General features: G+C 39.5%; 1 protein-coding gene across 9 annotated transcripts in view; it reads right to left on the bottom strand.

Annotated features, from left to right (window-relative positions):
• LOC125233500 (MAP7 domain-containing protein 2-like) overlaps positions 1-13,878 on the bottom strand; it is a 67,183-nt gene that overhangs the window by 19,285 nt on the left and 34,020 nt on the right. For 4 of the 9 annotated variants that reach the window (XM_048139549.1, XM_048139559.1, XM_048139544.1 and 1 more), the window contains 4 exons: positions 8,111-8,202; positions 5,297-5,329; positions 3,303-3,485; positions 1,404-1,541 (listed from right to left, as the gene is read on the bottom strand). In XM_048139549.1, coding sequence (XP_047995506.1) covers positions 1,404-1,541; positions 3,303-3,485; positions 5,297-5,329; positions 8,111-8,202 — 446 coding nt within the window. The remainder of the gene's footprint in view (positions 1-1,403; positions 1,542-3,302; positions 3,486-5,296; positions 5,330-8,110; positions 8,203-13,878) is intronic. The other 5 variants (XM_048139553.1, XM_048139564.1, XM_048139573.1 and 2 more) reach the window with 4 other exon arrangements.

Consider the following 13,878-nt stretch of genomic DNA (forward strand, 5'->3'; position numbering starts at 1 on the left):
GAAGTATTAAAGAATGTATATTTACTCGGTGAAATGTGGGTTTATTATAAAGTAAATGCACCTAAGGAAACAGATTATCGTCAGTATATTGAAATAGAAAAAATAAAGGGAATGCATCCATTACATTACCAACTTACTTTAAATAGATTTGAAGGAGGTAGGGCATAGCGAATGATATTCCGCTTTGTGTGGTAGGGCACAGCACAGCAGATATCGTCTCGCTCGAGTCTAGAGCAGAGCCCAACTGGGGTAGTACCTCCGCCTTACAGAAAACCGCAGCCAAATAGCACTAGACCCTACTCATAGTGTTGTGTTCCTGCCGGTGAGCAAGGCTGCCAGAGCTCAACGAGGGTGCGGTGTGCTGATGACGGGAGGACTTACGGAACTAACATGTTCCGTCTATTGTCCTTTGAGTCGTCGGCAACCCGAACCCTCCTTAGAGCTTATACACTCCTTTTTGCTGTGTACTTATCACAGCAAAAGGGAGTGTACATGTTTCTAATGGGGTGGCAACGCGCATGTAACACTGTTTGAGTTGCAGGCGTCCATAGGTTACGGTGACCGCTTTACATCAGGCGGGCCGTATGCTTGTTTGCCACCGACGTAGTATAAAAAAAAAAAAAAAAAAATAGAAGAAACCTACGGGGGTATGTAAATATAGATAGAGGTTTGGGTATCATGGTATTGTTGAGTATTTAGGTAAAACATTCAGACAGTGACATTTAAACAGGGCAACATTCAACATTCGTGTTATTTACACTGCTAAGCTAAAGCACGGCTAACATGAAACACACTTTAATTAAATCTATTAATCTAAACTAAAACTTAACTAAATCCAACGCAGGATTAGCCTGTCTTGAAACATGAAGTCAAAATATGTAATTAATTTACACGATCATTACACAATTTTAACGAATACAGAATGTGACACAATACAGGACTATCGCAGAATAAGTAAAGTATACATATAATTATTTTAACTATTATACAGGGTGTTCAAAGATTATGGGACATGAAGGGAAAGTATTACGGTATTAAAGGGTACAGATATAGTGCGAATTTTTCCTTCGTATTTTTGCGAAATCGTACGAACTTGTCATGCTACACATGTGACAAGTTCGTACGTTTTCGTAAAAATACCTACGAAGGAAAATCATTACACATATCTGTAGTTTCCTTCATATTCTATACTCTCGGGACAACCCTGTATAAAGTGTATAATGAAATCTCGCTACTAAAAAATCACGACACGTTGCGATGGCACGATAACCGCGCACCACGTAGCCGTGTCGGCTTATAATTACTTCTAATAACCGATCCGCGGTCAACTTTGTGAATGTTATAAACGCAGTCCCGTATTGTGCACCGAACATCCAGATCGAAACACGATCTGGCGGGCTCACCTCTCGGCGTGTTGACCCCCGTGCCGGCGATGGAGGCGGGGCGCGGCTTGCGCACGGGGCGCGGGCGCAGCACGGGCGCGGCGGTGGACAGCGCGCTCGCGGGCCGCGAGCCCGGCGTCGTGTCGCCCGAGCGCGGTTCTGTGGCGTATTTACACGTGAGCCTACTTGTTATACGTCAAGCTTCGTAAGCCTATTGGCAGTATTTTAAGAATACTTTTTCAAAGTAATTTGGCTTGAAATATCACCATATGGTTCAGTAGTATAGGAACAGATGGGATGAGGATGAAGGAGAAGAGTTTCATGGGTGTTGTCACACTTCGTGTTCGTATTGGGCGTGTTCACTCAAAGAGACCAGCGTTGCGTTGCGAGGAAATCGATTGGTTTTTTGCTCTGTGGGCACAAAGTTGGAGTGAAATAAACACGTTATCTTGAGGTTTAACTTTAATAGATACCTACCTATTGTTATGAAAAAAAAAAAAAGCGGAAGAAGTATCCGCGTTCCCACATAGTGTTGGCAGATTTGTCATGGCCAAAATGAGCATTTGGTGTATGTTTTATTTTGTATAGGTTCGAATTGTAGTTAGGACCGTGAGGGGGCGCCGTAGAGATCTCGCCCGAGGCTGGTAGTGCTAAAACCGGCACTGTTTACAGTAGAATCGAAATCATGGGAAAGGAAAGAAATAAGGACTGAGGATGAAGAGGATATTTCGTAATGTAGACATAAAATTATTTACAAAATCAATATAAGTACAGTGCTGTACACGAACCCAGTGCATTGTTAAAATAAGTTAGATCCCAACTTACCTTTGTCGAGTTACGTTCAAGAGTGATGATTGTGATAGAGAGTAAAATATATAGGCTCACCTTATACCCAAATGTGAAAGTGCCGAATACGAACCATAAGTAACCAATAGAGAAATTACTGTAGCTAAATAGAAAGCCACAATTTAGAACAAAGAAACAATTGAAGAAAATGGTGAAATATGAAACCTGACCCTGTCCTTCCTTGGACCTGAAATATCTTAATGCTGTTATTGATATAAATGATCAAGATGAGATGAGATTTTTAATCAAGATTTTTGTTACACACTAACAATTTTAAGTCCAATTTTATGTGAGCGGCGGTTGCAATCAGTGTTTTATACCTACTAATCAGTTGGCCGTAAGTATGATTCCTTCAACTCGTCAGTCAATAAGTTTAAAGGGTCTCATAAATTCCTAGTTGGCCGTACGTTATCCACATGTTAGCTAATCGCAAAATTGTAACCGAGTCGAATAACTGACAGGTCCATGTCGTCCGACAAACTGGTAATCTGTTGGTCCCTTTAAAGATATCTTTGAAGTTTCTTATTATTTTAAACAAACGTCAGTCACCCAAGCGAAGCATAATGCTTTTTTTCATATCATATTGCGTTAGTTACCAAAACAAAACATATTACAAAAGCATTTTCGTGAAGCTCTGTCACATTGAATTCAAAATTCTTGTAACGCGTTGACTTGTAATAGAATGGTCGCTCTTCAAAGGAATGCTATATCTAAAATAGATATTGCCAGATTTTTTCATCATATTTTCTAATATTTCCTTTATACATACTGATACCTAGTTATGATGGCATTGATGGCAATGGATTTTGTTCAAAACCTAGGAAACTTTGAGGTCCATCTTACTATGATTAAGAGAACTGATGATTTGGAGTAGATAATAAGTACATAAATGGGCCGAACAGGTTGTTCAGATTATCCACCATAAGTCACCAAAGCGGCAATCAGAACGCCTTCACACCAAAGCGTCTTGTTCTAGCGTCAGTCACCAAAGCAAAGCAAGATTCGCAACCCACAGCGGCGTCCCTAGCGTCAGTCACCAAAGCGCCTCCAAAGCCAGCCTCCTGAAAGTCTTACGGGTCCTGTTGAGGTGGTGCATGGAGGGCGAGCCGGAGAGCGGACGCGACGGCAGCTTGTCGAGGCGCGTCATGGAGTAGGCTCTACCTGGGGCGCGCGGCGCGGGCAGCGTGGGCACCAGGTCGGTGCGGCGCCGCGCCACGCTCGACCACATGGCTACGGGTGGCTGTCGGTCGGGTTCGTCTGGAATATCGAGTGTCGACTTTAGTTGCAGTTCAATGGAAATAAATATTAAGGTCTAGTTGCTGAAGGCTCTCGTTTACCATATCGTCACTACTTTTAAAAAATCTCGTATCTTCAAAGTTAAAACGCAGTAAGTCTATATGCATTTCATACATACTTACTTTAATTTTCTTTTCATTGACAGACGAAGATACAAGTTTTTTAAAAGTAGTGACGATATGTGCGTAATGTTACAGTGTTCAACGGTTTCGTCAACGGAAATTATTTTTTTAGTGAGCGTAATTAAATTTTTAAATTAAATTAAAAAAAAAAAATTAAAATTCGTTTATTTCAGACCAAATGATCCATAATTTTGTTAGTAAAATATACTAGACTTACGGACTATGTTAGTATGTACTTATATCTATATACATATAACAAATAATACAAAATAACTATATTTACATACTTAAAATTAGTGAGAGGAGACAACACCGAGCCAGGCTATTTGTCTGCGCCTATCACCACCCTCTACCCAGTATTTTGTGAGGCGGCAATCTAGGCGTTCAGACAACACCCTCAGGAGGCTGTTGCTACTGCCACGCACGCGCTTTAGCAGGGACGCTATTCTTTTACGCCTAATGGCATAAAAGTCATCTATGCGTAACTCTGCAAACATGCCCGAGGCACTACAATACTTTGGCAGTTTCATCAGCATCCTCAGGATGTTGTTGTACTGAACTCTCAGAGTATTGTAGGCCCTCTGCGTAAATGTTGCCCACAGACTGCACGTGTAGAAGGTTTGACAATATGCCCTGAAGAGTGTTAACTTTACTTGTGTGTTACAACGTGCAAATCTGCGGGCAACCATATTGCCCCTCACTGCCAAAGCCCTCCTCTCCCGTTCCATATCCGCATCATCCTTCAGATCTCTGGTAAGCACATGCCCCAGATATCTGAAGCTCTCCACCACTTTGAGGGGCACTCCATCCAGCACAATCCTAGGCACACTCACTTCTGAATTATACTTAGGAGCCTTGAAAATAAGTACTTCACTTTTAGCTGAGTTGTACCTAAGACCATGCTGCCCAGCGTAATACCTATTTGCCTTCCTGATATAGCAGATATGTTAAAAAATATTCGGGTGATATGCCCCTGGAGAAGAGAAGCGAATATGTCTTGCGTAATAAAATATTATTAGGTAAGGTCAATACGGAGTGTGTCTGGCCTTCACATTTTATTTTGCCTTTTTACTCATCGTCACAGGTGGGTTTGCGAGTTCATACTTTTGCTACTTGCTACTCACGATTAGTGGTAGACGTATTGAACTCTCAATAAAGAAGAAGAAGAAGAAGAAGGCCAAATGGAAAGGCCAGACACATTTCTCCTTATGACAAACTTACCCGTATTGACCTTAGTTAATATAAAATTAGTAGAAGACAATAGCATTCTGAATTATGTTTAAGTAATAATATTTAAATAAAACTGTTGGTATTTTACGACCATGACAAGAGGTTTGTTTGTTTGCTTATAAGAAAATGATAAGCGAAACAACAAAGAAATAGCAATCTATAAAGTACATAGTTATATCTTAGTGTTACTGCATTTTATTGCGCACTGCACGTCACATATGGAAGACGTCTCGAGTCTTACAACGAATTAGTATAATCTCATCTAATCCATGGCAAGGCCGCGCTCGATTAAAGCCGCTCTTCGGGACCGAGTGCTCCTGTACATTTATTACATCACCGTGACTATTAAATTGATGATATCTCTTATAAAAGTTATATTACACAAAAGTAAAATTTTATCTGAATACAAGGTCAACTTACAGAAACTTGTAAACATCCTCAATCCTATAGAAGCTGCATTGAAATAAAGGGTTTACACGATAAATGGTTAGTTAGACAATTCAGACATGCAGAGCTTGGATGCTATTTTTTAATGCTTTATATAGTTCATACATTATAAGAGTGTTTGGAAAACAATAGGCACTTAGGAACATACTCATGCTTTTACTGATCATAGGATAGTAGGTAACTCACTCTCACTCTACAGAAATGTATGAACAATATGGATTTGGATATACGAGAAGAGACAGTAAGTTCCGCAGTCGATTGAAGCAAGTAGATTACAAAAGGGTCAGTTTCTAATAGTTAAGAACGAATGCGAGTCGATAGTTTAACATTTTATCAGGCGAAGGAAGATATATCTCCAACACACGTCACTTCAAAACTGTGTTCTGTGCTCAATGAGTAAGACTCATAAAAGATTGAATCATTTTGGAACTGTCATCCTGAATTAGGTAAATAAATAACGACAGGACTTATTACCGGGAAAAAATATGGGCAGCCAATAAAGAACTACTAGAATATGTATTGAGCGCTTCCTATACTACTTAAGCTACATACAGACACACTGAAGGTGCGTACAGGTGCTAGTGTAGGTTGCATTGTGTGTGGAGTACTTCACGTTGACATATTAGGGACCGTCCACACTCAAGAGACGCATGTCCGCCAACGCGGAACGGACGTCAGGGCACGCCGCCTGAATGTAATTTAAATAACGTCTCCTCAGTACATTTTGTATAGGAAGGATGCGCAAGGGACGCGCAAGGGACGCGCAAGGGACGTCGCTTGGCGCGCCCCAGGCGACGCGTCGCTTGGGGGCGCGTCTTACGTCCTTCCTATACAAAATGTACTGAGGAGACGTTTTTTAAATTACATTCAGGCGGCGTGGCGCTGACGTCCGTTCCGCGTCGGCGGACATGCGTATCTTGAGTGTGGACGGTCCCTTATGAAGGTATTCAATCCGAATCAAAGGTATGTTTCACGACCTCGCTAACGTTCTATACAAAGAATGACAAGATAATTTTGATAAAAGTTCTGTGTACCCGCTCGATATTACCTTTGACATTCGTTGGTTTCATTGCATTACATTTATGCAAAATGAGGGTACTTATACTTATATACTTAAGGCTTTTACAGAAAGAAAAAATGAAATTTATTTGCCGAAGTTATAGAGCGTGTACTTTATGGCCACAATGCTAAGCTACAGTACTGGACAAAATTCTTCATACACCGACATATAAAATAAACTTTCTATCATAATTTCTTTACCCTTAAACTTAACATCACAGTTGTATTGGAAAACTTTTAACTAATTTCATGGCGTACAACATACAGACAATAACATATCAATGATCGTACAATTATTTTTTTACATGAGTATAAATATAAATATCAGTACTTTTGGCTCTGGACGAATTTGATCATACAGTAATTAAAATACGAATGAAATGCAATGTAGTAGTGTGTATGGCTGTCATCTGCTTTAGATATCGCTGATTGTCTCGGAGGAACATTTTATGTTAGAAACTGAAAGTATTTATCTAGCCCAAGCTTTTTCCTGTGTGTCTACTGAAGTAGGCAAAGTGGGTAAAATTCAGAATGACATTTGATATTTTCTTTATTTTTCCAAAAACTTCCTTAAATTTTGGCTTGGATTGATTACATGAGACGATGTTAGCTTCAAGCTATTTATTCCTATTAATCATAACAAACGCATGAGATATACATACTGGTATTATCTTTCAGCCATCGCCCGTCTGAATATATATGAAAAGATGACTGAAAGAAAATACTAGTATGTCTATTTCATGCGTTCGTTGTGATTCATAGGATTAAGTAGCTTCAATGGCTGACATAGTCTCATGTTATCAATCCTAGCCAAAATTTAAGGATTTTGGAAAAACAAAGAAAATATCAAATGTTATTCTGAATTATACCCACTTTGCCTACTTTAGTAGGCACACAGGAAAAAGCTTGGGTTAGATAAATACCTTCAGTTTGTACCTGAAAATGTTCCTCCGAGACAAGCAGCCATATCTAAAGCAGATGAAAGCCATACACACTAATACATTGCATTTCATTCGTACTTTAATTACTGTATGATCAAATTTGTCCAGAGCCAAAAGTACTAATATTTATATTTATACCCATGTAAAACAATAATTGTACAATCATTGATATATTGTTGTCTGTATGTTGTACGCCATGAAATTAGCCAAAAGTTTTCAACACAACTGTGATGTTAAGTTTAAGGGTAGAGAAATTATGATAGAAAGTTTATTTTTTTATGTCGGTGTATGAAGAATTTTGTCCAGTACTGTATAAGGTACAGGGGATTCATGCAATAATCGGTACATACTATATCTCCCACATTTCTCCGAGTACATTCCGTAATCACACTTCTTTTCGATCATACAAACTAGGAACGTATGTTCTGGACGACTTACACCTACTACTTTGACTTACCTAATAATTTGACTTGTATCTGACTGAGGGCCTACCGCGAGCCACGTCTCAACGCTTCCAACGCTTGCTGTGCTACTCTGTATTGCCTTTAACAGTTTTATGAGAAGTGTTATACTTCTCAAAAGATGTGTTATAGGGCTGAACTCAGGCAGCAGAACATTAAATCTCATTTAGACGCGCACTCGCATGCGATTTCAGTTACATTGCGGACTGTTGAGTTTAGGTACATAAAATTCAGCACACTAATCAAAACCGCAGTGTAATGAAACTAATGAATCTAGCACCTTGTAAGTGGGTCCTTACATTAATACTCCCTTTGTAGTTAGTTACCTTTGTTATCATTCTCTGAGTCGAGGTGCAGCGCGGACGCGCGCCTCGTGAGCGGCGCAGACGCGAACATCACATTTGTTGTTGATGCCGCCCTGGAATGCATACAAATTTACACTTTAGAAAAAATCATTTGGACGATTGCGTCTTTTTCCAATAACCATGCTAAGCTAATTTATGCGGTAGAACTTTGATAATTTTGAGCGTCAAATATGTAGGTATATTACATAATCCGTAAAAGCCAGCAACCTACTTGGTCGTATTTGCGCAATTAGGCAAATAAAACCAAGTTATAGATGCTGAAATGTGAAATATACTTAGTACGATTTTTATTACTGGCAACGGAGTTCAAATCGTAACTTTATAGGAGTAGTTGACGTTCAAAAAAGGTGTGTGTGTGGATTGAGTGAGCACCTTCCGAAAATAAAAAAAAATATGCTGATCATTTAGTAAAAGTTCTAAAACAATTGTAAAACGAATCTCTGAATTTGTAAAAAGATAAATCAAAAGATACAGCCATTAACATGTGCTCACTCAGTTCTCACAAACTACCAACGAAAACAGTGAATATATTCATTTAACATATAATATTTATATACTAACATTTAGTAAAAAATAGGCCAACCTACCTCTATAAATATTAGATCACCTAGTGACGTATTAAATTTTTTACAAATAGTTTCTTATGCTCACTCAATCCACACACTTTTGAAAAGCCGAATTTTGATGAAAAACATAAGATTTAGACCGCTATTATATGTGTATAGTTTAGTAAAAGTGAAATAGGAATTTGTAAAATACAAAACGAGCCACTAACGTGTCAGGTTTTTTTATAATAAATTTTTGTAAGTGCTCACTCAGTCCACACGTTTTGAGAAAGTTAAAAATGTAAATATCTTACGATTTGTAGCACCTAAGACACTCGAAAGTACTTCAACATTTAGTAAACATTTTTACTAAATATCCACCATCTAATATTTTATATTCGTTGTCTGGTTTTAAAGATATTCAGACATAACTTTTCTCATACAAATGTATCAAGTAGGGTGTTCAATCTCCGGGTGTTGTTCACATTCAAAACTTCATATGTGATTTTTTCAACACATTTATTTGCCAAAAAGGTAGACAATAATAAAACATTTACAATTTAATTACATATAATTTGCGATGGAATATCGTTCGCTAGTTTACACGTAGAACAGCGACATCTAGCGAATTATTCTGACATCAAAAAAACTGATAAGAACGCTTATACATTCTACGGCAACAAGGTGTTAGTCAGTTTGCCGAAGTGACAGCGACATCTAGCGAGCAATCTTATTATTAAATTAATATTAGGGTTTAACACTTTAACATTCCGCCCACCAAGGACAGAACGTCCTTCTTTGTAGACCGCCCACCGTGACGGTCACTATTAGGGATGCAATATATTAGATAGAGGTTTATAATCATTTACATTGACATGCATGCGGAATAAGAGCAGTTAACTAGAGATAGGCAATATACACAATTTGGAGGTCGGTCGTTTAATAATAGAGTTCCCACATTTTAAAGACACAACTCTTGTCAGGTTATCTGTCCCAGGAAACTTCTGAACGATTCTACCAAATAACCATTTGGTTGGAGGCAAGTCATCTTCCTTCACCAGAACAATATCTCCAACTTCAGGCTCAGGTGTTTTAAATGCCCATTTATATCGGTGTAAAAGATGAACTAGATATTCACTCGACCATCTGCGCCAAAAGCATTGCAACATTCTCTGAGTCAACTGCCATCGTTTCAAAGAACTGATATTCGATTCTTCATAATTTACTTCTGGTATTGTTACAAGAGCCTCTCCAACAAGAAAATGGCCAGGAGTCAATGGGCTTGGATCGTTGGGATTACTAGGCAGCATGGATATCGGCCTAGAATTCAAACAAGCCTCAACTTGGCACAGAAGAGTGGCCATCTCTTCATATGTTAAGGTTGATTCACCAATGACCCGTTTTATATGAAATTTGGTAGATTTTATACCCGCCTCCCATAATCCACCAAAATTTGGCGCTCGAGGTGGTATAAAATGCCACTTGGTTCCTTGCGTGGCCAAAGCTGCAGATATTTCTTGAACCGTTGCTGATTGTTCTGATAGTAGTAAGTCTCTTAACTCTTTGGAGGCACCCACAAAGTTTGTGCCATTATCGCTATAAAGTTCTGCACAATGGCCGCGGCGCGCAACGAAACGTTTGAAGGTCTCGATGAATCCTCTAGAAGATAAGTCGCTGACCACATCAATATGTACGGCCTTTGTTACCATGCAGACAAAAAGACAGATATAAGCTTTATAAGCTTTGTGGCCTCTACCTTTAGATGTTCTTAAGTAAATAGGCCCAGCATAGTCTACACCGCTGCGATAAAAGGGTCTAGCTGGAGTAATTCTAACTCGTGGTAAGGAACCCATCAATTGGGTTTGGGTTTGTGCCTTATTTCTTATACATGTGACGCATTTATGCACATAGTTTTTCGCTAGGTTTTTTGCACCCATGATGTAATAAGCAGCTCGCAGGTAATTTAGCATTACAAGTTCACCCCCGTGCAGGGTTTTCTTATGTGCATCAGCAACTAATAATCTTGACAAGGGTGAAGTATGTGGCAGCAGAATAGGATGTTTGATATCCTCTTCTTCGTCCGATTTCGCTAATCTGCCCCCCACTCTAAGTACTTCATTAATATCTAAGAACGGCGTTAATGACAAAATTTTCGAAGTTTTAGTTTTGATACAACCGTGTTTCTTTATTTGATCAATTTCTAATTTAAATTCATTATTTTGAGCTATTTTAATGCAAGTGCTTAGAGCTTCGTTTATTTCGGTCGCGCTTAAATGCTTACTAACATCTCTCATCCTCATCCGTCTTGCGCTCAGAAACCTCCTGCAGTAAGCTATTACCCGTATTAGTTTTTGAAGTGACGAATACTTACTAAGTATGCATTCATCCACAGTTTGCTGAGCATGATGAGACTTTATAGTTTCCTCGAGATGTGTTTCGTTGTCCGTTGGTTTGGTGTAAATAATGACTTTTTGATGTAATAACTGAGGACCATATTTCCATAACGTGTTGTTGATTAGATCTGATGGACGAACTCCACGAGACGCACAGTCCGCCGGATTCTCCTTCGTTGAAACGTGCGACCACTGACCTGGTTCTAACAGACACAGGATCTCAGAAACTCTGTTGGCCACGAATGTCTTCCAATGGCTAGGGTGCTTATTTAACCATGCAAGGACGACGGTTGAATCCGTCCAGGCTCTCAGGTTGCTCGTCGGAACATTTAACACCTTTGCAACCTCTACCAACAACTTTGTTAACAGCAAGGCGCCGCATAATTCCAAGCGCGGTATGCTGACTTGCTTTACTGGAGCTACTCGAGTTTTGGCTGCAACGAGCTGAACTTTGATATCTCCCGAATGACTGACAACTCGAACATACACGGCAGCAGCAAACGCCACCTTAGAAGCATCCGAAAACCCATGCAATTCCACTCTGGTATCATTTGCTTGCGTGTTTAGCCATCGAGGAATTATAAACCCGGACAGCTGACTCAATTCCTTTCGGTAAGTAAACCAATCATGTAATATTTCTCGTGTTGGTTCTTCGTCCCACCCTGTACCAGCTAACCACAACCGCTGTATGAATATTTTTGCTGTTATAACGCATGGGGCGATCCAACCCAAAGGATCGAAAAGTCTTGCGACGTCTGATACAATTTTCCTTTTTGTTACAGGAGCAGTAATAGCTGGCAGCGTGACTGAATATTGAAACTCATCTTTCTGTTTATTCCAGGTAAGTCCTAAAATCTTGACTATATTATCTTGTTTTATTTCTAGACTCTTTTCCTCTCTTTCCAACACTCTTTCCCCCTTCTCATGTAAGTCTATAGTTCTCTGTACTTTTTCTTTATTACTTGCCCACTTTTGTAAAGTAAATCCTCCTTTCTTGAGTAGAGCTTTCATTTCGCTATAAAGTTTTATAGCCTCTTCTATTGTTTCACAGCCAGTCATTAGATCATCCATATAGAAATTACTAGCAACTCGGTTTGCTGCCATGGGATGATCGTTTTCATGATCAATGGCGACCTGATTAAGAGCTTTAACTGCGAGGTATGGTGCCGATGCTGTTCCGAACGTAACTGTCAGTAATTTATAATCTTGTATTTCTTCGTTTTGGTTATCTCTCCATACAATGCGTTGATAATCAGCGTCCTCATCAGTCACTCTTACCATGCGATACATCTTCACGATGTCTGCAATCAGACATACGGGATGTAACCTCCATTGCATAATAAGATGACGCAACTCCGGCTGTAACGTAGGTCCAACTAATAAACTATCATTTAAAGATACACCTTTCTCATTCTTACAGGACGCGTCGAACACCACCCGCACTTTGCTAGTTGACTTGTCTTCCCTGATAACAGCGTGGTGTGGCAAGTACACGGATTGGTTTACACTTTTGCTATCTGCAGGAACTGGCACCATGTGCTCTAACTGTAAGTATTCTTTCACAACTGCTGTATACTTTTCTTTTAAGATCTTATCTTTAGTAAACTTCTTCTCCAGCGACATTAACCGTTTAATCGCAATTTCTCTTGAATTTCCTTCTTTACAGGCCGGAGTTTCTTCGCGAAAAGGCAATTTTACCACATACCTACCAAAGTTATCTCGGGTGGTTGTAGCCAAAAAAATGTCTTCGCATCGCTGTTCTTCGGCTGTCAACATCTTCTTTGAGTTCAATAAAGGTTCTGATTCCATCTCCCAAAATCGTTTTATTATTTCGTTATCTGTATCCACATGTGCATGGAATACAACTTTTCTTTCGTTGTTATCCGCTGAACCTCCAGATAAAATCCATCCGAAACTAGTACATTGCGCTATCGGAGTACCAACAGGCCCCTTCTTTACCCCCTCCTGCAGTATCTGGGCATATACCACTGCCCCTAATAATATATCTACTTTACTTGGTGTGCCGTAACCAGGGTCAGCCAAAACCAAGTGTTCTAAATGTGGCCATTCCGACACGTCAACCTTGCGTGTGGGGAGATTCGTGGTGATTCTTGGTAACACGTATGCCATCAACTGCACATCGACATCCGGATTTATCAATGATTTTAATTTTAATGTTACCATATAATTTGCTGTTACCGACGCTTCCTCTAACATCGTTATTGTGGACTTGACAGGAATCTTTTTTAGGCCTAATCCTTGTACTGTAGCCTCGGTGATAAATGAGGATTCAGACCCTTGATCTATAAAAGCTCTCAAAATTTGAAATTGGCCTGTTTTTGACTCTGCTTTCACCAAAGCAGTAGTTAAAAGGACTTGGCACTTAACCTTTCCTTTAGTGAACAGGGATACTTGTGATGATTGCGATGGACTATCGTTTGGTGACCCATCAGACTCACCCTCTAACCCAGCTATTTCCTCGGAGGATGCAGCAACTGCTTGATCTAAATTCCTTACATGAGCAGTTGAAGTTGAAACCCCCCTCGGATGAAGAAGTGAATGATGCCGTTTATTACAAATGCGACAATTCATGGTTTTTTGGCAGAACCGTACAGAATGATTGGCCCCCAAACAATTATAGCAAATACGATTGCTAGCTACAAAGTCATGTCTCTTTTCGTAATCTTCCGCAGCAAATTTTTTACAGAAACATAATTTATGATTCTCACTACAATATTCACAAACTACATTAGCCGAATCATTGGCATAAAACGTTTTTGAACTAGTAGCG

Source organism: Leguminivora glycinivorella, chromosome 1, assembly GCF_023078275.1.
Source record: "Leguminivora glycinivorella isolate SPB_JAAS2020 chromosome 1, LegGlyc_1.1, whole genome shotgun sequence".
NCBI classification, from domain to species: Eukaryota; Metazoa; Arthropoda; class Insecta; order Lepidoptera; family Tortricidae; genus Leguminivora; species Leguminivora glycinivorella.